Below are 24,383 nucleotides of genomic sequence, written 5' to 3'. Positions count from 1 at the left end.
AATTGATGTAATATTTAGTGCATATTTCAGCAACTAAATAGGATCCTGTGTAGCCTGTTTTAAAATGGTTCTATCAGTAATTCTTTATGAATTAATGTATCGCAAAATCAATTTTGAACCATATCATCTATCCATGGTAAAAAGTCCTGTCGTCCTGGTTTGTTTTTTTCTTTTCCTGTGAATAATGTTGTGAAGAGCAGCATGTTTGTGCGTCACTGAGATTTCAAGACAGTTCATACGATAACTTGTTTTTCCTAAGTGCATGTAAAAGTACTGAATGCAGTGTGTGACTGAGCAGACATGGTGTGTGTTTGTCTTGCAGACGTCTGTGAAGAACATCTTCACCCTGAGCAACAGAAGTGGAGCTTCAGGATGCGAACGGAGGAGCCACAGCCCTCCCACATTAAGAAGGAAGAGGAATACCCACTTATTCCCCATTTTAAAGACAAAGAGAAGGACACGCTGACACCCCGATATAAAGAGGAAGAGGAGGATCCACTGAGCCCTCAGATTAAAGAGAAAGAGGAAGAGCACAGCATCAGTCAGCAGGGAGAGCATCTTGAAAGACTGGAGGCGGTTGATGTCACCAAGATGCCAGTGACTGGTGTCCCTGTGAAGAGTGAAGGAGATGAGGTGAAAGGTGAAAGTGAGGAGAGGGGAGGGGGGGAGCCTCCAAGCAGCAGCTCAACACAACACATGACAACAGAAGCTGATGGAGACCACTGTGGAGGATCACAAGCAGACAAGCTCTTAGCTCCACTATCAGATAGTGAGGACACAACGTCACACTCTCCTGACACTGATGATGAAGACTCTAAAGATGATAAGACATGTCACACTGACAACACTCACTTCACATCTTCTCTCTGTCACAAAACTTTTAAATTCCATTGTCATCTGAAAAGACACATGAGAATACACACTGGAGAAAAACCTTTTCCTTGCTCAGAATGTGGTAGAGATTTTAGACTAAAACAAATGCTGAAAGAACACATGAGAACACACACTGGAGAAAAACATTTTTCATGTTCAATCTGCGGTAAAGATTTTACTCAAAGGCCCCATTTCAAAGGACACATGAAAATACACACTGGAGAAAAAACTTTTTCCTGCTCGGAATGTGGTAAAAGTTTTGAAAGAAATCAAAGTTTGAAAGTACACATCAATCATCAATCAATCAATCAATGTTTACTTATATAGCCCTAAATCACTAGTGTCTCAAAGGGCTGCACAAACCACCACGACATCCTCGGTAGGCCCACATAAGGGCAAGGAAAACTCACACCCAGTGGGACATCGGTGACAATAATGACCCAGTGGGACGTCGGTGACAATGATGACTATGAGAACCTTGGAGAGGAGGAAAGCAATGGATGTCGAGCAGGTCTAACATGATACTGTGAAAGTTCAATCCACAATGGATACAACACAGTCGCGAGAGTCCAGTCCAAAGAGGATCCAAGACACAGCAGCGAGAGTCCCGTTCACAGCGGAGCCAGCAGGAAACCATCCCAAGCGTAGGCGGACCAGCAGCGCAGAGATGTCCCCAGCCGATACACAGGCAAGCATTACATGGCCACCGGATCGGACCGGACCCCCTCCACACGGGAGAGTGGGACATAGAAGAAAAAGAAAAGAAACGGCAGATCAACTGGTCTAAAAAGGGAGTCTATTTAAAGGCTAGAGTATACAAATGAGTTTTAAGGTGAGACTTAAATGCTTCTACTGAGGTGGCATCGCGAACTGTTACCGGGAGGGTATTCCAGAGTACTGGAGCCCGAACAGAAAATGCTCTATAGCCCGCAGACTTTTTTTGGGCTTTGGGAATCACTAATAAGCCGGAATCCTTTGAACGCAGATTTCTTGCCGGGACATATGGTACAATACAATCGGCAAGATAGGATGGAGCTAGACCGTGTAGTATTTTATACGTAAGTAGTAAAACCTTAAAGTCACATCTTAAGTGCACAGGAAGCCAGTGCAGGTGAGCCAGTACAGGTATATATGTATGTATATATGTATATAAAGGTATATACAGTACAGGCGTAATGTGATCAAACTTTCTTGTTCTTGTCAAAAGTCTAGCAGCCGCATTTTGTACCAACTGTAATCTTTTAATGCTAGACATGGGGAGACCCGAAAATAATACGTTACAGTAGTCGAGGCGAGACGTAACAAACGCATGGATAATGATCCCAGCGTCTTTAGTGGACAGAATGGAGCGAATTTTAGCGATGTTACGAAGATGAAAGAAGGCCGTTTTAGTAACGCTTTTAATGTGTGCCTCAAAGGAGAGAGTTGGGTCGAAGATAATACCCAGATTCTTTACCGTGTCGCCTTGTTTAATTGTTTGGTTGTCAAATGTTAGAGTTGTATTATTAAATAGAGTTCGGTGTCTAGCAGGACCGATAATCAGCATTTCCGTTTTTTTGGCGTTGAGTTGCAAAAAGTTAGCGGACATCCATTGTTTAATTTCATTAAGACACGCCTCCAGCTGACTACAATCCGGCGTGTTGGTCAGCTTTAGGGGCATGTAGAGTTGGGTGTCATCAGCATAACAGTGAAAGCTAACACCGTATTTGCGTATGATGTCACCTAGCGGCAGCATGTAGATGCTGAAGAGTGCAGGGCCAAGGACCGAACCCTGGGGAACTCCACACGTTACCTTAACGTAGTCCGAGGTCACATTGTTATGGGAGACACACTGCATCCTATCAGTAAGATAAGAGTTAAACCAAGACAGGGCTAAGTCTGACATACCAATTCGTGTTTTGATACGTTCTAATAAAATATTATGATCGACGGTATCGAAAGCAGCGCTAAGATCGAGGAGCAGCAACATAGATGACGCATCAGAATCCATCGTTAGCAATAGATCATTAGTCATTTTTGCGAGGGCTGTCTCCGTCGAGTGATTTGCCCTGAAACCGGATTGAAAGGTTTCACATAGATTGTTAGACGCTAAGTGTTAATTTAACTGCTCCGCAACAATTTTTTCAAGGATTTTTGAAATAAAGGGAAGGTGAGACACCGGTCGGTAATTTACCATGAGGTCAGGATCGAGGTTAGGTCTTTTAAGAAGAGGATGAATAACCGCTTTTTTGAATGCTAGGGGAACAGTGCCCGAGGAGAGTGATAAGTTTATAATATTTAGCACTGATGGACCTAATAATACAAAGAGTTCCTTGATCAGTTTCCCAGGAAGAGGGTCAAGTAAACATGTTGTCTGTTTTATTCCATTTACACGTTGTAACAATTCCTCTAATGTTATTTCCTCAAAACGAGAGAAACTATTTTGGAGGGCAGTATCCGCCGTATATACCATCGTGTCAGTGTTAATAGAACCCCGTTGTAGCTGGGACGCATTGTCTTTAATCTCCTTTCTAATGACTTCAATTTTCTTACTAAAGAATTGCATAAAGTCATCAGCTGAGTGGGTTAAGCTACTGGAAGGAGTCCCTTGTTGGGTTAGCGATGCTACCGTACTAAACAAAAATTTAGGATCGTTTTTATTACGGTGGATGAGATTTGAGTAATATTTAGCTTTAGCTAAGGTAAGCATGCGTTTATAAGTTATTAAACCATCACTCCATGCTTGATGGTGCACCTCAAGTTTAGTCGTGCGCCATTTTCGTTCCAGCTTTCTGCATAATAATTTCTGAGCTCTAGTTTCTTCTGTAAACCACGGGGTGCGCTTTTTTGGAGCCTTTTTTAACTTTAGCGGTGCTATGTTATCAATGGTTTCGCGCAGGGCGTCGTTAAAGTTGTTAGTGAGGTTATCAATAGAGCCCACATACTTTGGGAATGGTGCCATTACCGAGGGCAGTAGGTCAGCAAGAGTTGTCGTTGTGGCTGTATTAATGTTGCGGCTGCTATAGCAGTTATTATTATTATTAGTTTGACGAACATGCGTCTGAACCTCGAATTTTATAAGGTAATGATCGGACAATACTTTAGTATACGGGAGTATCGTAACTTTGGAAACGGTGATGCCCCTGACAAGCACTAGGTCTATCGTATTACCGTTGCGATGCGTGGGTTCATTTATTATTTGTGTGAGACCACAGCTATCAATTATAGTCTGGAGCGCTACGCACGGTGGGTCCGATGGGGTATTCATATGGATATTAAAGTCCCCCATTATGATTATATTATCGGCGTGTGTCACTAGATCAGCAACGAACTCTGAGAATTCATTAATAAAGTCCGAATAGGGCCCTGGGGGGCGGTAGATAACAGCCAGGTGTAGAGGCAGCGGTGTGACAGACCTCATAGTAAGCACCTCAAACGATTTATATTTATTATTTATGTTAGGACTAAGGTTAAAGTTTTCGTTGTATATTAGTGCGACCCCCCCACCCCTTTTGAGCGGACGGGCAATATGCGCATGTGTAAAGTTAGGAGGACATGCCTCATTTAGCGCAAAAAAGTCGTTTGGTTTAAGCCAGGTTTCGCTGAGACCGATGACGTTAAGATTGTTGTCTCTGATAATATCATTAACCAACAACGTTTTGGGAGACAATGATCTTATGTTTAAAAAACCTATATTATAGGTAGTGGGCTGTTTTAGGGAGTTTTTGATCAAATTATCCGTAGTAGCAATATTAATAATGTTGTGTTTATTATGCCCAGTGCATTTAGTATAGTTACGACCATATCTAGGAATTGATACGACAGGAATTTTCCGATTGTTTGATTGTTGCTTTGATAAACTGCACGCATCATAGTTAGCCACCTCAGTAAAACAAATGTCCAACTCTGAAACACTCAAAGCAGAAAAAACTTGTTCTAATTTAACTGACTCCTTACCCAGACTTTGCTGGATATCCATGCTCAGTCATTGTCGATGACATCATCGGAGGCCGTGATGTGGCGGAGCATGACGCCAACCTAAAAAAGGTGTTTGAACGTGTGAAGGAAATAAACCTCAAACTCAACCCGCAGAAATGCAAATTTCGACTTGACCAAGTATGCTATGTTGGTCATATCTTCAGAAGTAAAGGTTTGAAAGTTGACCCCTCCAAAACTGCTGCTATCACAGACATGCCAGTCCCCACAGATGTCACTTCACTTCACCGTTTCCTGGGAATGGTTAACTATCTTGGCAAGCACATTCCAAACCTCAGTGACATCGCAACGCCACTGAGGAAGCTGACTCACAAAGAGACCGCATGGTGCTGGTTCCAGCAACACCAAGATGCTTTCGACTGCCTGAAAGCATGTCTCTCCTTTCCACCAGTATTGGCCTACTAAGATGTCAAAGAGCCAGTCACGCTGACCTGTGACGCGTCATGCTTTGGACTAGGAGCTGCCTCATGTAAAATGGAAGGCCAGTAGCCTTTGCATCCCGCACCCTTACAGAAACAGAAACTCAATACGCTCAAATTGAGAAGGAGCTTCTAGCTGTTGTGTTTGCATGCACCAAGTTCAGAGACTATGTGTATGGCAAAGCCACCACAGTAGAAACTGACCACCAACCGTTGGGGACTATCTTGAAGAAACCAATTCACAATGCCCCGGCCCGTCTTCAGCGGATGCTGCTACGCTTGCAAAGCTATGACATAAGCCTAATCTACAAAAAAGGAAAGCACATGTACTTGGCTGACACTCTTTCAAGAGCCCCTAATGCAACAGATAGTGAGAGCCCATCTGATAGTAGTTCTTTCGACGTCATGTCGGTGAGCTACATTTCTACAGCCCGCCTGGAAGAGCTCAAGAAGCACATGGAGGAGGTTGAAGTAATGCAGACTCAGTGTAGTTATCCAGCGTGGATGGCTTGCCAGAAAGACTCAGCTGCAGCCTGCCATTGAAGTTTTTTTCCCCTACAGAGACAAACTCACTGTGGAAGATGGAATTGTCATGAAAAGGCAGAAAGCCGTCATTGCAACGTCACTACAAAAGAGTACATTAAGATTGTACACAAAGGTCACCCAGGCATTGAAGCGACCAAACGCAGAGCAAGAGGTATCATCTTTTGGCCATCAATGTCACGAGACATCACTAAAGAACTACTTTTTTGCACAGTGTGCAACAGCACAAAACCACATCAGCAGAAAGAACCACTTCATCTCCATCCAGTTCCAGACCTTCCGTGGTCACAGTTGCTACAGACATTTTTGAATGGCGTGGACAACACTACCAGGTGATAGTGGATTCCTATTCTGGATGGTTTGAAATTGACCTTCTACAAAACATCACAGCGACAGTTGTAATTTCCAAAATGAAAAGACATTTTTCAGTGCACGGTACACCACACACACTGCTATCTGATAATGCAAGACAGTACAAGTGTGAGCAATTCAGAAAATTTGCTGAGGAGCGGGACTTCATCCACAACACCAGCAGCCTAGAGTTTTCCCGGTCGAATGGATTTGCGGAAAGAACTGTCAGGAGTGCCAAGCAACTGATGGAGAAATCCCACCGGGACAAAACTGATGTCTTCCTAAACCTCCTCAACCTCAGAAACATTCCCCGAGATGCAGACCTTGGTTCCCCTGCTGAACGTTTAATGTCAAGACAAACGCGTGCAGCTATCCCAGTGTGTACCAGACTACTACATCCAACAGAAAAAGACTCAACACAAGTACACGCTCGACTAGTCGACAAGAGAACTACGGTGAAATGTCACTACGACAAGTCAAGTCGCCCACTGACTCCCTTGGCAGAAGGGCAAGTGATCCGTATGCAGACTCCTGCTGGTCATGACCGACTTGGAATAGTGGAAAAGTCGTGCGAAGAGTCACGTTCCTACATCATCCAGTCCGATGGGAGAAGATACAGGAGGAATCGTCGCCACATCGTCCCGGTTCAAGAACAACCACCAACACCGTTCCAGAACGGCGAAGCAGACTCTCAGGATGGTAGACATACCATGGTGGACTTGGTCCCTCCCACACCACTGAGAGAAAAGACAGTGATTAGGCAAACGGAAAGTACATCACCAATTTGACCCGGATTCACTACGCAGACTGACAGAGCTTACAAAACACGTGCAGGTCGAGTTTGCAGACCCAATCCAAAGTATGTGCAGTAAGAAAAGAAAAATGCACGTGTGATTTATTTTGAGATAGTATTTTTCTAGCTGTTCTATGATTTGTTTAGATATTCCATAGAGATGGTGAATTGTTTGTACTCAACCTACACAGTTAAGAGATTTGATCTCAGTTACATATCAATCAATCAATCAATGTTTACTTATATAGCCCTAAATCACTAGTGTCTCAAAGGGCTGCACAAACCACAACACAAACCACTACGACATTCTCGGTAGGCCCACATAAGGGCAAGGAAAACTCACACCCAGTGGGACGTCGGTGACAATGATGACTATGAGAACCTTGGAGAGGAGGAAAGCAATGGATGTCGAGCGGGTCTAACATGATACTGTGAAAGTTCAATCCATAATGGATCCAACACAGCCGCGAGCGTCCTGTCCAGAGCGGATCCAACACAGCAGCAAGAGTCCCGTTCACAGCAGGAAACCATCCCAAGCGGAGGCGGATCTGCAGCGCAGGGATGTCCCAAGCCGATACACAGGCGGGCGGTCCATCCTGGGTCCCGACTCTGGATGAGCGGTTCATCCTGGGTCTGGAGAGCCAGTACGTCTTCCATGGCCACTGGAGCGGACCGGACCCCCTCCACAAGGGAGAGTGGGACATAGGAGAAAAATAAAATAAACGGCAGATCAACTGGTCTAAAAAGGGAGTCTTTAAAGGCTAGAGTATACAAATGAGTTTTAAGGTGAGACTTAAATGCTTCTACTTAGGTGGCATCTCAAACTGTTACCGGGAGGGCATTCCAGAGTACTGGAGCCCGAAATGAAAACGCTCTATAGCCCGCAGACTTTTGTTGGGCTTTGGGAATCACTAATAAGCCGGAGTCTTTATAACGCAGATTTCTTGCCGGGACATATGGTACAATACAATCGGCAAGATAGGATGGAGCTAGACCGTGTAGTATTTTATATGTAAGTAGTAAAACCTTAAAGTCACATCTTAAGTGCACAGGAAGCCAGTGCAGGTGAGCCAGTATAGGTATATATGTATGTATATATGTATATAAAGGTATATACAGTACAGGCGTAATGTGATCAAACTTTCTTGTTCTTGTCAAAAGTCTAGCAGCCGCATTTTGTACCAACTGTAATCTTTTAATGCTAGACATGGGGAGACCCGAAAATAATACGTTACAGTAGTGGAGGCGAGACGTAACAAACGCATGGATAATGATCTCAGCGTCTTTAGTGGACAGAATGGAGTGAATTTTAGCGATATTACGGACATGAAAGAAGGCCGTTTTAGTAACGCTTTGAATGTGTGGCTCAAAGGAGAGAGTTGGGTCGAAGATAACACCCAGATTCTTTACAGAGTCGCCTTGTTTAATTGTTTGGTTGTCAAATGTTAAAGTTGTATTATTAAAAAGAGGTCGGTGTCTAGCAGGACCGATAATCAGCATTTCCGTTTTTTGGGCGTTGAGTTGCAAAAAGTTAGCGGACATCCATTGTTTAATTTCATTAAGACACGCCCCCAGCTGACTACAATCCGGCGTGTTGGTCGGTTTTAGGGGCATGTGGATATTCATTTCACTTATCTTCTTTTGTTTTTTTTAAGGACGCTTAACTAAAAGGGAAGGATGTAGATCATTTGGTAAAATGACTGTTTTGTTGTTGTAATTCTAGAACACACCACCAGGGTGTGCACATCGAGGAGTCAGATACTACCATCCTCTCATGCAGTGCGTACTAGAGATGCGCGGATAGGCAATTATATCACCCGCAACCACATCACTAAAGTCGTCATCCACCCGCAATCTACCCGAACCAACATTTCATCAAAGCCACACCCACCCGCCCGTTGTTATATATCTAATATAGACGATGCAAGGCATTAGTGAGGTTAGAAAGTGTAACTCCCTCCAAATAGCAGAGATACAATGGCTTTCTTGAACTGATTTATTAAAAGGCTTACTTTCCATTCAAATTCACCGTGAAAACTGTAATAAATAAAGCAGGTTACAAACGTAAAAATAATAACATGCACAGAATGTGGATCAAACATTTTACTAAGTAAAAAACCAACAAATGACAAATACCTCGTTGGCCACACCCGGAAGTAGCTTCCTTACATCCGTCGACAGACCAAACGTGACACTTCAAAATAAAAGTATGCCCACATACTGTTTCAAAGAGTGCTGCTCGTTTTTCGTATGTGGGTAACAACATTTAACTATTTATAAATGGTTGATTTCTATAGGCTAGTAAGGTAAAGTGTTGTACCTGACAAGTTTGGGCTACGTTGCTTCTGCAGCCTTCATCAGAGGTGTCACGTGATGTTAGCGTGACGTTGTCTGTGACGTGATGTATGGATTGTACCATCAAGAGTTGTCAGGTACAACACTTTACCTACTAGCCTGTATAGACCAACCATTTATAAATACACGTCAGTAGGCTAAATGAACCTATTCAACATAACATTTAACTATGTATAATGTAGCGGCTGGCTACGAGGTGTTAAACAATGACTTTGGCTGGGGGGGCGGGACTTCCGGGAGAGATAGAGAAGTGACGTTATCGACAGGAAGTGAGAGTTTGCGTTGTCCAGGGAAAAGCGTTAGAGACATGAGAGCTGTTGTGTGGTTGTATTACATCTTGTGCAATAAAGACAAGACAAACGAAGAAGTTTTTTTGAGCCTACATTCCTGGGATTATTCCAATATATATTTCCGAATTGGTTAAACCGCCACCCGCCCGAATCTATTTAAAATCTATTTTTTCGTCATGTCACCCGCCCGACCCGCGGTTTATCCACGGACTCCGCGGTTGTGACCGCAAACCGCGCATCTCTAGTGCGTACGTACAATTGCTGTCCTGCTGAAGACTTAATTAAAGCCAACTTATTCATGCAGCTCGACATAGTTCTTCCCACGGGTAACCACAAAGAACAACACATGGCAACAAAAGTGGGTGACATCGTTATCACCAGGAAAGATGAGATCACCTACCTAGGTTCCATTCTAGAGGCTAATCATTCCTGTGATAAAATGGCAACCAAGGTAATCAAAAAGGTCAACCAAAGAACGAGATTCCTCTACAGAATCTCCTCTCTGGTCAACAAAAGCACCTTGAAGATTCTAGCGGGAACTCTCATTCAACCCTTTTTCGATTACGCTTGCACCTTCTGGTACTCCAGCACCTCCAAAACTCTCAAATCTAGACTCCAAACATCCCAGAACAAGCTAGTCCGGTCACTTTTAGACCTCCACCCCAGATCACACCTCACTCCAACCCACTTTTCCAAAGTGGGCTGGCTAAGGGTGGAGGACAAAGTAAAACAACTTGCACTGAGCCTAGTCTATAAAATCCGCGACACCTCCCTGATACCGAAGTACATGTCAAACTTCTTCCTTAACGTAAATGACCGCCACAACGACAACACCAGGGGGAGCTCCACAAACCACGTTAAACCCAGATTCCGATCTAACAAAGGTCTTAACTCATTCTCTTTCTATGCCACATCAATGTGGAATGCACTCCCAAGAGGTGTAAAAGTAAGTGCATCTCTATATTCCTTCAAAAGCGCTCTAAAACAACACCTCCAGGCAACTTCAACCCTTTACTAATACCCTCCTCCATTCACATCCCATGTCCCCGGATTATAAATAACCTAATGTAAATAATCAAATGTACTTCTAATGTATATACTTGTTCTTATGCTATGTGAACTCACTATGTTCTCTGCTGTCTGTACATATCCTACTTAGTAAGACCTACACTGTTTCAATGTCCACATTTCTCTGTTGATGCAATTGTTGATGACTGAAGTACTGGTATCAACCAAAGTTCCTCATCCCACCCCCAGATTGTAAATAATGTAAATAATTCATTGTATATACTATGAGTATTAACCTGTGTGATGACTGTATTATGCTGATAGTATATATTTGTACCATGAATTGATTAACATGGACCCCGACTTAAACAAGTTTAAAACTTATTGGGGTGTTACCATTTAGTGGTCAATTGTACGGAATATGTACTGTACTGTGCAATCTACTAATAAAAGTATCAATCAATCAATCAATCAAAAATGATATTTCAAAAATATAAACCGTATTTTACTTTAAATCAAGAATGCATGAAAATAATTAACTAGTACTGTTTTTAATGCACTTATTGTGTTGTCTGTCTAATTGTAATAAATGCAGAAGAGGCGTGTTCAACGTTGACTCACACAGCGTGCTCATAACCACATTCTAGCTGTCTGCATGGCGACATACGACACTTCACGGGGCTACCGCGCATGCTCGTCACCAGTGTTGCATGCTGGGTAGCGTAGTTCTTGAACTCCCTGGCTCAAAACATCACAACTAGCGGGGTCAGAAGCCCGGGAGCGATAACGAGGCGGTTGGAAGCTTCCGGAAGGAGAGACGCGGAACTACCAAACATTTGGAGTGAATTTGGCGGTGGCGAGAGTATCTAAATCTGTTTTGGCGGTTGAGCATAAGCTGTTTTGTGACTGGATGGAGATGGAAGGGGATAGTGACGGGATGTATGAGGATAGTATGGAAATAGATAGGACTAGAGGGGAGAGAGGAAAGAAGGGGAGAGGAGGGAGTGAAGGAAAGTCGAGTACTAAAAGAGTGCATGAAGACGATGAAGAGGTTGATAAGAGGAAAAGGGTTATGGTGGATGAATATAAGATCATTTATACATTTAAATCAAACCAAGATATGAATGACATTAGTTTGATGACACTGGTTAAGGGATTAAAGAAGGACATTGGAGAGGTGGAGATAGCGAAGGTGCTCAGGGACGGACGGCTGTTGATTAAATGCAAAAATGGAGAGCAAAAGAACAAAGCAATGCGATTGCAAAAACTGTGCAACAAAATAATAAAGGAAAAAATCGAAGTGGGAGAACGAAAGGGGGCAAGAGGAGTCGTGACAGGAATCCCAAGACGAGAAAATTTAGATGATCTGAAAAAAGAAATAAAAGGAGGAACTGTCACTATGATGAAAAGAATGATGGCATTTAGGAACGGTGAAAAGACTGAGAGCGAATCCGTGCTAGTGCAATTTGCAGAGGAGGTCCTACCAGAGAGAATCATGATTGGGTATCTAAGCTTCTATGTTAGAGCTTACGTGCCACCTCCAGTACGTTGTTTCAAGTGCCAACGCTATGGGCACATAGTAGTGTGTGTCATGTTAAGATGAGATGTGGAAGGTGTGGAGGAGAGCATGATTATGGACAATGTGGAGAAAATGAACAGGTCAAGTGTTGTAATTGTGGCGGGAATCACACAGCAGCGTATGGGGGCTGCATCAGAAGGAAACAGGCAACAGAAGTACAGCAAATCAGAGTTGAAAGAAATATTACATACGCAGAGGCAGTTAAAATAAGAAATCAAAAAAGTGCAGAACAGGACAGAAGTGAAAATAGTTCAAGAAATAACAAACCAGAGGCAGCAAATACAGGAATTTCCATGGACAAACTAGTTGTATTCCTGGCTTACGTAATAAACTGTACAGAACAGGCTAGAAACAAGACTGAGAAAATCAAAATAATTGTCAAAGCAGCAGCAAAGTGTTTAAATTTAAAAGAACTATCCTGGGAACAGGTGCAAGGTGAGCTACAGAGAGTAGACGAGACCGAGTCATGTGACCACAATCCAACGCCATGTTCATTGTTCAGTGGAATGCCAGAAGTTTGATAGCCAATGGACAGGAATTAAAGGGATATATTATGAAAAATAAACCACATATAATATGTATTCAAGAAACATGGCTGAAGCCAAAATTAAACTTTATAATAAAAGGATATATAACGATACGTAAAGATAGGAATGATGGGCAAGGAGAAGGATGTGCCATATTTATTAAGGAAGATATGCATTATTCAATATTAAAAGTAAAACAAGAACTAGAGATAGTAGGAGTAGAAGTATGGAATAATAAAGAAAGATACAAAGTACTAAACTTCTATAATCCATGCAAGGAATTAGAAATTCACCAACTAGAAACAATAATGGAGCACTGGAGTGGCAATATTATTTGGTGTGGTGACTTTAATGCACATAGCACAATGTGGGGTGAAAGGGATGACTGGAATGGGGATACATTGGAAGCACTTTTGGAGGAAAAAGAAGTGGTGTGTGTGAATGATGGGTGGGGAACAAGGTTAGATGTCGTCACGGGTAAAGAAACAGCAATAGATTTAACACTAGTGTCACAAGGGTTGGCAGGAAAGGTGGAGTGGGAAGTAAATAAATACAGCACAATGGGAAGTGATCACTATCCAATCTTCATTCACATAAACATAAATCATAGGACAGAAAGCACTAGGATAGAAGGAAGATGGAAGTATAATCATGGTGACTGGGGGAAATTTAGGGAAATTACCGACATAACTTTAAAGGAAGTAGATATAAATCAAGATATTGAACAATTAAATACAGATATTACGGGGTGCATAATAGAAGCAGCCGAACAGAGCATACCAAGGAATAGTATAGGGAGAAGAAGGAAGATAGTGCCGTGGTGGACACAAGAGTGCACAGATGCAATACAAGAACGGAATAGAGCATTTAGAATATTGAGAAGAACACATCATTTCCAAGACATGATCCAATATAAGAGGCATCAAGCTAGAGTAAGGTATGTTATTAAAAAAAAACAAGAAAACACCATTGGAGAACTTTTTGTGAAACACTAAATAGAACTACTCCTTTAAGCCAAGTGTGGGGAATGATCAAGAGAATGTCAGGGCTCAGAAAAGAACATAAAAATCATGTGATGAAAGATGGAACGCGGAGTGTGGGAGGAAATAAAGAAAAAGCAGAACTTTTAGCAAAAACCTTTGTTAAAGTGCACAGTAATGATCATTTGAGAAATGTAGAAAAACAAAAGAGAGAAGAAACAATTAGTTTAAATATTGAGGATATGAAGGAAGACAACGATAATAGTTTTACCAACACTATGAATATGACATTTTCTTTGGATGAAATGGTTCCAATTTTAAAAAAAGTTAAAAATACGACGCCAGGGAAAGACCTGGTGAGTTATCAAATGATCAAAAATTTAGGTAGCATCGGCAAAGAAGTGGTCTTGAAATTATATAATAGAATATATGAAGAAGGAAAATTAGCAGCTGAGTGGAAAACAGCTGTAATAATTCCAATATGCAAGCCAGGGAAAGATCCGGAAGAGGCAGGAAATTATAGGCCGATAGCATTGACCTCAAATTTGGGCAAAGTAATGGAAAAAATGATTAATGAAAGATTAATATATTATTTAGAGTCAAAAGAAATGATAAAAAACTACCAAAGTGGTTTTCGCAAAGCAAGAAGCACAAATGACCCAGCAGTGCAGCTGGAAGAGGAAATTAGAAAGGGACAAATAAATAAAGAAAGTATAATTGCGGTATATTTTGACATAGAGAAAGCGTATGATATGTTGTGGAAACAGGGGTTGCTGATGAAACTAAATAAGATTGGGATTAGAAGAAGAATGTACAGATGGATAAAAGACTTCTTAACAAGTAGACACATATTAGTAAAAATAGAGAATGAATATAGCAGAGAATCGAAAGTGGAAAATGGGACCCCACAAGGGAGTATAATAAGTCCAGTACTATTTTCCATCATGATAAATGAAGTTTTTAGTGAAGTGGAAGGGTTAGTGGAGGTGGCATTGTTTGTGATGATGGAGTGATGTGGAAGAGAGGTAGAAATACAAATCATATAGAAAAGAAGATTCAAAAAGCGGTAAATAATATTCAAGACTGGGGAACGGCTTGGGGTTTAAGATTCTCTGTTGGAAAGACAAAAGTCATACATTTTACGAAGAGGAAAGTACAAAACAAGCTCCAAATAAAACTCTATGGAGAAAACATAGAAAAGGTACAAGTATTTAAATATTTAGGAATATGGTTTTGATAAAAATATAAACTGGTCAACCCACATCAGCAAAATAGTGGAGAAAAGTAAAAAGGTGTTAAATATAATGAGGGCTTTGAGGGGTAAAGATTGGGGGGCTGATAGGTTGACATTGAAAACAATATATATCACTTTAATTCCATCTGTTATCGACTACGGATGCATTATTTATCAATCTGCTTCAAAAACTCTACTTGAGAAAATAGTCGCAGGCGTTAAGATTATGTTGTGGAACTACTAAATCTACTCCAGTGGCAGCATTACAAGTAGAAATGAATGAAAAACCTTTGGACATGAGGAGAGATCAACTCTCAGCAGTTTATTGGGCAAACTTAAAAGGATCCAAGCAAGGACATCCAACCCGTCAAGTGCTAATAAACTGCCAAGAAAAAGAGAAGAAAAAAATGAATAGTTTTGGGTGGATAATAGGAGATATATGTAACAGAGCACAAATTGACAATATTAAAGTTAGCCCTACAGTACCAATTCCTGCAATACCACCGTGGATGTATGACAACCCAAAGGTAAACATGCAATTACTGAAGAATAGACATTTAAATAGTTACCAAATAGAACAACGGATTGAGGAAATGTTTTTTGATAATATTATGATATACACAGATGCATCAAAAACTATAAATAGTAAAGTAGGAGCTGCTGCAGTTATCCCACAAGGAAATATAGTGTTGAATAAAAGAATTAGTGATAAACTATCTGTTTTTACGGGGGAATTGGTAGCAATTTATATGGCAGTTAACTGGATAGAGGAAAACAAAGCTAGGAAAGTAGTCGTGTGCTCGGACTCCAGCAGTGCTTTGACGAGCATAAAAAACATAACATCAGAAACAAGACAAGATATAGTTTATGAAATAGTTCAGGCAATCTACAGGATAAATAAAGCGGGAGGTGTGGTAACATTTCTCTGGGTTCCTGCTCATGTAGGAGTTGAGGGAAATGAGTTAGCTGATAGATACGCAAAACAAGCAAGCACTAAAACAGAAGTAAACATGGAGATTAAGCACAGTAAAGAAGAAGTGAAGAGCATAATTAAGATAGAACACAATAAAAAGTGGCAGGATAATTGGAATAAGGAAACAAAAGGTAGAGAGTTTTACAAAGTCCAGAGGAAAGTAGGTGTCATGAGAGGAGGAATAGAAATAGGAAAGAAGAAGACATTATTACTAGAATGAGATTAGGACATACATATCTAAATAGTTCACTAAAATTGATAGGCAAACATAATACAGGACTGTGTGATTTTTGCCACCAGATAGAAAATGTCGACCATGTCTTAATACAATGTAGGAAATATAATAGAGAAAGAGAAATACTGGAAAATAAGTTAGCAAAAGAAAATATTAGGTTAGAAGTGGGGGGTATATTAGGATTGCATTCAGAAAACATAGGATATAAAGCAATATACACATATTTAAAAAACACTGGGTTAAGTAAAAGAATATAGAGTAGGGATCCACCTCGGTCCACACTCCATTACAGTAGGTGGCGCTAATGCACACCACAAGGTTGCTTGCCAACCGCCATAAAAACAAAAGAAGAAGAAGAAGAAGAAGAGCAGTACTGCCTTGTAACGTCAAGTGTGCTAACTGTCGTGAAAGCACATCGACACAGAAAGACGTGAGCTGGACGCTAATAAGTCAGTCTTATTATTTGTTCTCCAGTTTGAAATATTTACGTCGTATAAAATACATCTTTGATTCTTGATTTAAGGATAAAGTGGTCTCTATGCGCTAGAAGCACTGTGCCGCTTCTCGTGCTATCTTTGCTTGTTAGTTAGCTTAGCTGGCTAGTTAGCTTAGCTTGTTAGCTGCTAACAGAAGACACAGAAGTTATCAACACATCACTAAGTAGAGATCAAGTGTGAGAGTAAAGTGTTGTGATTGTGTGAAAATGTCTACATTACAAATGTTGAGAGCGTTGGTGGATCAGCGACTAACTGCTGCCGTTGAAGAAATATTTGTAGTGTTAGAAAGAACGATAGCAGAATACGAGGCGGAACTTTCTAGAACAAAGGAGGACAACTATCAACTACTGGACGCTGTTTTCAAGAAACATCAAGTTGTGTTACACAGAACAGGTTTGTTGACTTCTTACTCTCACATTTTTACTAACTTTATATTTGATTAATAACAAGAACGTGACATTTGGAATATATAATATAATCACAATGACCAATGGTGGAACAAGTCAGAGCTGGGCCGGGGGCGGCCCCCATGACGGGGCCCCCTAAACCTAAATAATAAAGCTAATTCTAACATCATCTTATAACACACACATGCCTCTCTAGGTTTACCGCCAACAATCTTTGACCAAGTTTTAAAAAGTTTCCCAGACATTTTTTGCTGAAATTTGCATTTTCCCGACATGTATTTTTTTTCTCACTTTCACCACAGCATCAGCCCGTTCACAGGATGTAGAAAACATCTCAAAGGGGATCTGATTTTTGTTTTAACTTTGCCTACCTTTCACACCCCTAATGTAACACAATAACATGTTTTTATTTTTTTATGTATTCTAATTCCTAAACAAATGTTAGCAACACCTTAACTATCCTAATTCTAACAATGGAGTCAATGGGAGCACCTCTAATCCGCTCACTAAGCCCCCTAAACGAGAATTAGTTGATCAATATAATATACCCAGAATGCTATCTCTTTAAAACATGCTGTAAAAATGCATATCCTCAGGAAATATGCCTTATAATAGCCACAAACTGGAGGATACATTTTTATTAAGATAACATTTTAAAAATAGTTTAAAGGTTTTATGGAATTTTCCAGGGTGTACACCGCCTTCCGCCCCCCTGTTTGATTGATTGATTGAGACTTTGATTAGTAGATTGCACAGTACAGTACATATTCCGTGCAATTGACCACTAAATGGTAACACCATTCGGGTGTTTTTTAAACAAGTTTTTCAACTTGAGGTAGAAAATGGATGGATGGATGGAAGAAGACACATCACAATACAACCATACAGGATAAAAGTTGGCTTTTGCGGCGCTAGCTTAATGCTATCATACAATGGACGACCACATTGACAGGCTAACAAAAAATAGCATTGCGATCGTTTTAAACTTGTACAAAGGTTTAACAAATAGGAGTTTACTTGAACAAAACTGACACAAAACAACAGATGCATTTTTACTTCCATACTTATAATCCCCAAACTGTGTAGAAACTAAACGTCGTACTACTAGGCCATTATGTTTATTAAACCTTAAAACTCTGATTTAGTATGGGACATAATACAATAGTTTCCACTCACAAAGACCCCAAACATCCACATTTTTAACCACTGATTTGTATTTTTGATGTTCAGTTGGCCAACCAGAGGAATTAGTTGTCATGACAGCTAACTTTATCTTCTTACATCACACGTTCCACCATCCTCCATTGCAGCAAATACATATCTTACATGTATTATTATCACTGAAGGAAAGTAGAAAAAGGCTAAACATGTTACACACAAAGGACGGGCAGGCTAATTGCTAAGCTAGCCACTAAACTAGCTTGAAACAAGAATAAATAATTGCTTAATAATATTTCCTATTTAAAATCAATTGGCATGTTTTCAAACTTCAACCATTTACACATGTTTCAACTGATTCAAACCATTCCACTTTCAACATATTCCACTAATCCTGGACATTCAATCTATTATTTTTCCAAGTTCAAAAAAATTCCAGGAATTCAAATTTTTCAAACCCTTTCTTGACCCTTTTTTCTGGCGACAAGTCCTTCCACATTTTTCAACCGATCCATCGTCAATCAGGAAAAAAAAAATGTTGTTTTTCGAACTTGGAAAAATTCCAGGTTTTCAGAAAATTCCAGGAATTTCATAATACCATTTCTCAATTAAAATTGTTACTACTTCAACATTTCTCGACCGATTTGAAAAAGTCCAACACTCACTGTTCAGAACATTCACAGTTTTCCCCAAAAATCCCACTTTTCCCAAAATTCCCAAATTTCCAGGAAGTTACCATTGATATGAACCTATTCAAACCATTCCAACATCAACATATTCCACTCGTCCTGGACATTCAAAATAACATGTTCCCAAGTTTTAAACCAAATTACAGTTTTCCTGGAAATTCCAACTCTTCAACATTTAAACCATTCCAACATTCAAACTATTCTTACATTCATACTACATTCTGTCAGCATTTCAGTTCAACTTCAGTATTGGTGCATTCACACACAATTCCTTCAGGAATTGTTTCATCTACTTATTATTATTATTATTATCATTATTATAATTAAATGTAGCGTACTACATTGAATGTGTGGACTGCATGAATGATGCCTTCTCAGTTCTCACTCTAACGCAATTTGAGTGTCCAGAAACGCACTAAATTAATGTAATCCATTATTACTATTATTAATAAGATAAACAAGTTATCTTTTGAAGGTGTAGTCAGTAATCTGATTACTTCATCCCAGTTTAACTGTGGTGACACTATCTAAATCAGGGGTGCCCATTACGTCGATCGCGAGCTACCAGTCGACCGCGGGGGGTGTGTCAGTCGATCTCCAGCCAGGCTTTTAAAAAAGATAAACCTAAAAATTAGTGATCATCAATCTTCACCAAGACGTCACTTAAATGACATTCACGGTACCGGAGGGTCTTGTGAGATGACGCTGGCTGCTGCAAGATCATTATTATGAAAATATGACCGAGAGGAAGGTGAGAAACACTTTTTATTTCAACAGACTCTCGCGCCGTACCTCCCGTCAAAACTCTAAAGGCCGACTGCACATTTCCTATCTTCACAATAATAGCCCTGCTTCATGCTGCCTGCGCTAACTAAATACAGAGTCTCGGAAAACTGGCGTGCACAAGCGATCCCTCAGAAAGCTGGCGTGCACATCACTTGTGCACGCCAGCTTTCCGAGACTCTGTATTTAGTTAGCGCAGGCAGCATGAAGCAGGGCTATTATTGTGAAGATAGGAAATGTGCAGTCGGCCTTTAGAGTTTTGACGGAAGGGACGGCGCGAAAGTCTGTTGAAATAAAAAGTGTTTCTCGCCTTCCTCTCTGTCATTTTTTCATAATAATGAACTGGCAGCAGCCAGCGTCATCTCACAAGACCCTCGGGTGCCGTGAATGTCAATCAAGCAAGCTACGGAATTTGCCGCCAATGTTTTTCTTGTAAAGTGTATGGAAGCTGGATGAATTAGATGCCAAAAACCAATCACTTTCATGTGGTATTGTACAGAAAGGACAACTTTTTTTCTCCTCCATTTGAAAATGTGGGCGTTATCATCATTACTGTCTAATTCCAATCAATGCAAGTCATCAGAATCAGGTAATACACCAACTTATATTCTTGTCTTTGTGAAAGAAAGACATCTATATGTGTTACACATGCTTGTATTATCATTAAACACATTTAACTTGTTTACAAAAATGTCTCTTTCATAAATAAATAAATATAAATGATATATATAAATGAGGTAGATCCCCTCGAGTTGGTCAATTGAAAAGTAGCTCGCCTGCAGAAAAAGTGTGGGCACCCCTGATCTAAATGAAAGCAACACAGATGTCATCTTTTTTGGCCAACATGTTGACTGTGCTCATGCTTCTTTTATAACAGACATGTCTCTAAAGATGAATGTGAAAATGACTAATTATTGTCCACCAGCAGGGGGAGCTCATCACTAGTACTACTGCGTGGAGGCTGGCATGTGGTACATTATTTCCTGTGTGTGTATGACTTATTCAGAGGGAGAACAGCACACTTTCACGTATGGCGTCTACCATTAAGGATTGCAGGAATGACTTTTAGGATGTTTTTATATGAATAAGATGGATTGGATGTTGGCCTGAAAAGGCATTCCCCTGAAGGTCTTCTTCATGTGTCAGCTGGAAGTACCCTGACTGCTGTGAGGGGAAACTGATGAGATTGTGAGATCATATGTTGGTGCAGGACAATGTCTCATGTGACTGAGAAAAGCTGGACTTTTATCAAGAATGTTTGTTTTCTCCTGTCCCGCAGACCTCGATGAAGAACATCTACCTCATGAGCAGGAGAAGGAACCACAGTCCCCCCACATACACAAGGAAGAAGAGGTACCACAGTCCCAACACATCAAAGAGGGAGGAGAGGAGCCACAGTCCCCCCACATTAAAGAGGAAGACGAGACGCCACAGACCCATAATGTTAAACTGACCCTTCACATTAAAGGGCAAGCGGAGGACCCACTGATCTTACACATCAAAAAGGAAGAGGAGGACCCACTGACCCCTCCCTTTAAGGAGCGAGAGAACACGCTGACCAATCCATCCATTTTCTACCGCTTATTCTCTTTCAGGGTCGCGGGGGGCGCAGGCGCCTATCTCAGCTACAATCAGGCAAAAGGCGGGGTACACCCCGGACAAGTCGCCACCTCATCGCAGGTAGACAGACAACATTCACACTCACATTCACACACTAGGGCCAATTTAGTGTTGCCAATCAACCTATCCCCAGGTGCATGTCTTTGGAAGTGGGAGGAAGCCGGAGTATCCGGAGGGAACCCACGCATTCACGGGGAGAACATGCAAACTCTACACAGAAAGATCCTCAGTCTGGAATTGAACCCAGGACTACAGGACCTTCGTATTGTGAGGCAAACTCACTAACCCCTCTGCCACTGTGAAGCCCACACGCTGACCCCTCACATTGAAAAGGAAGAAGATGATCCACTGACCCCTCACTTTACGAAGCAAGAGAACACGCTGACCCATCCATCCATTTACTACCGCTTATTCTCTTTCAGGGTCGCGGGGGGCGCAGGCGCCTATCTCAGCTACAATCGGAGCAAGAGATCCCGCTGACCCCTCAGATTAAAGAGGAAGAGGAGGACCCACTGACCCCCTACTTTAAAGAGGAAGAGGAGGACCAAGAGGCGCCGCACATTAGAGAGGAAGAGGAGGAAGAGGGCATCAGTCAGCCTTAATGGTTGGAGGAGTTCCCAGTGACTGGTGTCCCTGTGAAGAGTGAAGATGATGAGGTGAAAGGTGAAAGTGAGGAGAGGGGAGGGGGGGAGCCTCCAAGCAGCAGCTCAACACAACACATGACAACAGAAGCTGATGGAGACCACTGTGGAGGATCACAAGCAGACAAGCTCTTAGCTCCACTATCAGATAGTGAGGACACAACGTCACACTCTCCTGACACTGATGATGAAGACTCTAAAGATGATAAGACATGTCACACTGACAACACTCACTTCAAATGTTCTCACTGTCACAAAACTTTTAAATACCATTGTCGTCTGAAAAGACACATGAGAACACACACTGGAGAAAAACCTTTTTCATGTTCAATCTGCGGTAAAGATTTTACTCAGAGGCCAGATTTTAAAGTACACATGAGAACACACACTGGTGAAAAACCTTTTATTTGTTCAATCTGTCGCTTATCTTTCGCAAGGAAGGGATATTTGAAAGTGCACAGGAGAACACACACTGGTGAAAAACCTTTTTCCTGTTCAATCTGTGGTAAAGGTTTTACACAAAGTCTGAGTTTGAAAAGACACATGAGAAGACACACTGGTGAAAAACCATTTTCCTGTTCAATCTGTGGTAAAGGTTTTACACAAAGTCTGAGTTTGAAAAGACACATGAGAAGACACACTGGTGAAAAACCTTTTTCCTGTTCAATCCGTGATAAAGGTTTTACACATAGTACAGATGTGAAAGTACACATGAAAACACACACTTGTGAAAAATCACATTCCTGTTCAATCTGCAACAGAAGCTTTAGTCGACAATCAACCCTTGTAAGACACATGAGAACACACACTGGTGAAAAACCTTTTTCCTGTTCAATCTGTGGTAAAGGTTTTACACAAAGTCTGAGTTTGAAAAGACACATGAGAACACACACTGGTGAAAAACCTTTTTCCTGTTCAATCTGCAACAGAAGCTTTTGTGACCGATCAACCCTTGTAGCACACATGAGAAGACACCCAGGAGAGAAAGTGTTGAGTTGCAGTGTGTGTGGTGAAAGATTGTCTTCTAAGTACCAGTGTAAGAAACACAAGTGTGCTGGTGAGAACAGCAGCAGCAAATGAAACTGCAGGATTTGAAATAAACTGTCCAGACTTTCATTTTGACTTTCTAACAACATCAGCACATATAACATGTGTGACATTGTTGTTTGTCCAACAATCTGTTTAATATGCTTCTACATTTATGGATTAGATATTTTGTATAAGTGTTTTTTCTTACTCAAGTACATGCATTAATTTGCAACATTGTGTACTTTTATTAAAAATTGAACAGAACAATTTGACTGAAAAGGTGAGAGTAATCAGTACAAAACATATTTTACATACATTAAAAAAATGTAAGTGTATATATATTCATCATACAATATTAGACTTATTCATAATAGTGTTTTTATAGGTGTTTGAAATATTGAAGTGTGACATATTTTATTTCTAATTATTAATCATCCAATGGATTAGCACCTTTATATGATATACATATCAATCAATCAATCAATGTTTATTTATATAGCCCTAAATCACTAGTGTCTCAAAGGGCTGCACAAACCACTACGACATCCTCGGTAGGCCCACATAAGGGCAAGGAAAACTCACACCCAGTGGGACGTCGGTGACAATGATGACTATGAGAACCTTAGAGAGGAGGAAAGCAATGGATGTCGAGCGGGTCTAACATGATACTGTGAAAGTTCAATCCACAATGGATCCAGCACCGTCGCGAGAGTCCAGTCCAAAGCGGATCCAACACAGCAGCAAGAGTCCCGTTCACAGCGGAGCCAGCAGGAAACCATCCCAAGCGGAGGCAAGCAGTACATGGCCACCGGATCGGACCGGACCCTCTCCACAAGGGAGAGTGGGACATAGGAGAAAAAGAAAAGAAACGGCAGATCAACTGGTCTAAAAAGGGAGTCTATTTAAAGGCTAGAGTATACAAATGAGTTTTAAGGTGAGACTTAAATGTTTCTACTGAGGTGGCATCTCAAACCTTTACCGGGAGGGCATTCCAGAGTACTGGAGCCCGAAAATAAAACGCTCTATAGCCCGCAGACTTTTTTGGGGCTTTGGGAATCACTAATAAGCCGGAGTCCTTTGAACGCAGATTTCTTGCCGGGACGTATGGTACAATACAATCGGCAAGATAGGATGGAGCTAGACCGTGTAGTATTTTATACGTAAGTAGTAAAACCTTAAAGTCACATCTTAAGTGCACAGGAGGCCAGTGCAGGTGAGCCAGTATAGGTATATATGTATGTATATATGTATATAAAGGTATATACAGTATAGGTATATATGTATGTATATATGTATATAAAGGTATATACAGTACAGGCGTAATGTGATCAAACTTTCTTGTTCTTGTCAAAAGTCTAGCAGCCGCATTTTGTACCAACTGTAATCTTTTAATGCTAGACATGGGGAGACCCGAAAATAATACG

At 41.0% G+C, this 24,383-nt stretch overlaps 1 protein-coding gene across 5 annotated transcripts; it reads left to right on the top strand.

Annotated features, from left to right (window-relative positions):
- The first annotated feature begins 16,541 nt into the window (after positions 1-16,541).
- On the top strand, positions 16,542-23,046 carry LOC133546811 (gastrula zinc finger protein XlCGF17.1-like). 5 transcript variants are annotated; one of them, XM_061892637.1, is made up of 4 exons: positions 16,542-17,025; positions 20,949-21,022; positions 21,265-21,349; positions 21,423-23,046. In XM_061892637.1, exons 1-4 carry the CDS (start codon positions 16,839-16,841, stop codon positions 21,572-21,574), a joined length of 498 nt encoding a protein of 165 aa, XP_061748621.1. In that variant the 5' UTR covers positions 16,542-16,838; the 3' UTR covers positions 21,575-23,046. The 5 variants fall into 4 exon arrangements, with proteins under 5 accessions (XP_061748621.1, XP_061748619.1, XP_061748618.1 ...); XM_061892634.1 differs by having other exon boundaries at positions 20,949-21,349; XM_061892635.1 differs by having other exon boundaries at positions 21,265-23,046.
- The last annotated feature ends 1,337 nt before the right edge of the window (positions 23,047-24,383 follow it).

This window comes from Nerophis ophidion, unplaced genomic scaffold (assembly GCF_033978795.1).
Source record: "Nerophis ophidion isolate RoL-2023_Sa unplaced genomic scaffold, RoL_Noph_v1.0 HiC_scaffold_44, whole genome shotgun sequence".
Taxonomy (NCBI): domain Eukaryota; kingdom Metazoa; phylum Chordata; class Actinopteri; order Syngnathiformes; family Syngnathidae; genus Nerophis; species Nerophis ophidion.
Note: the sequence above shows the minus strand (reverse complement) of the source record. Positions and strands in the feature narration are given on the sequence as shown.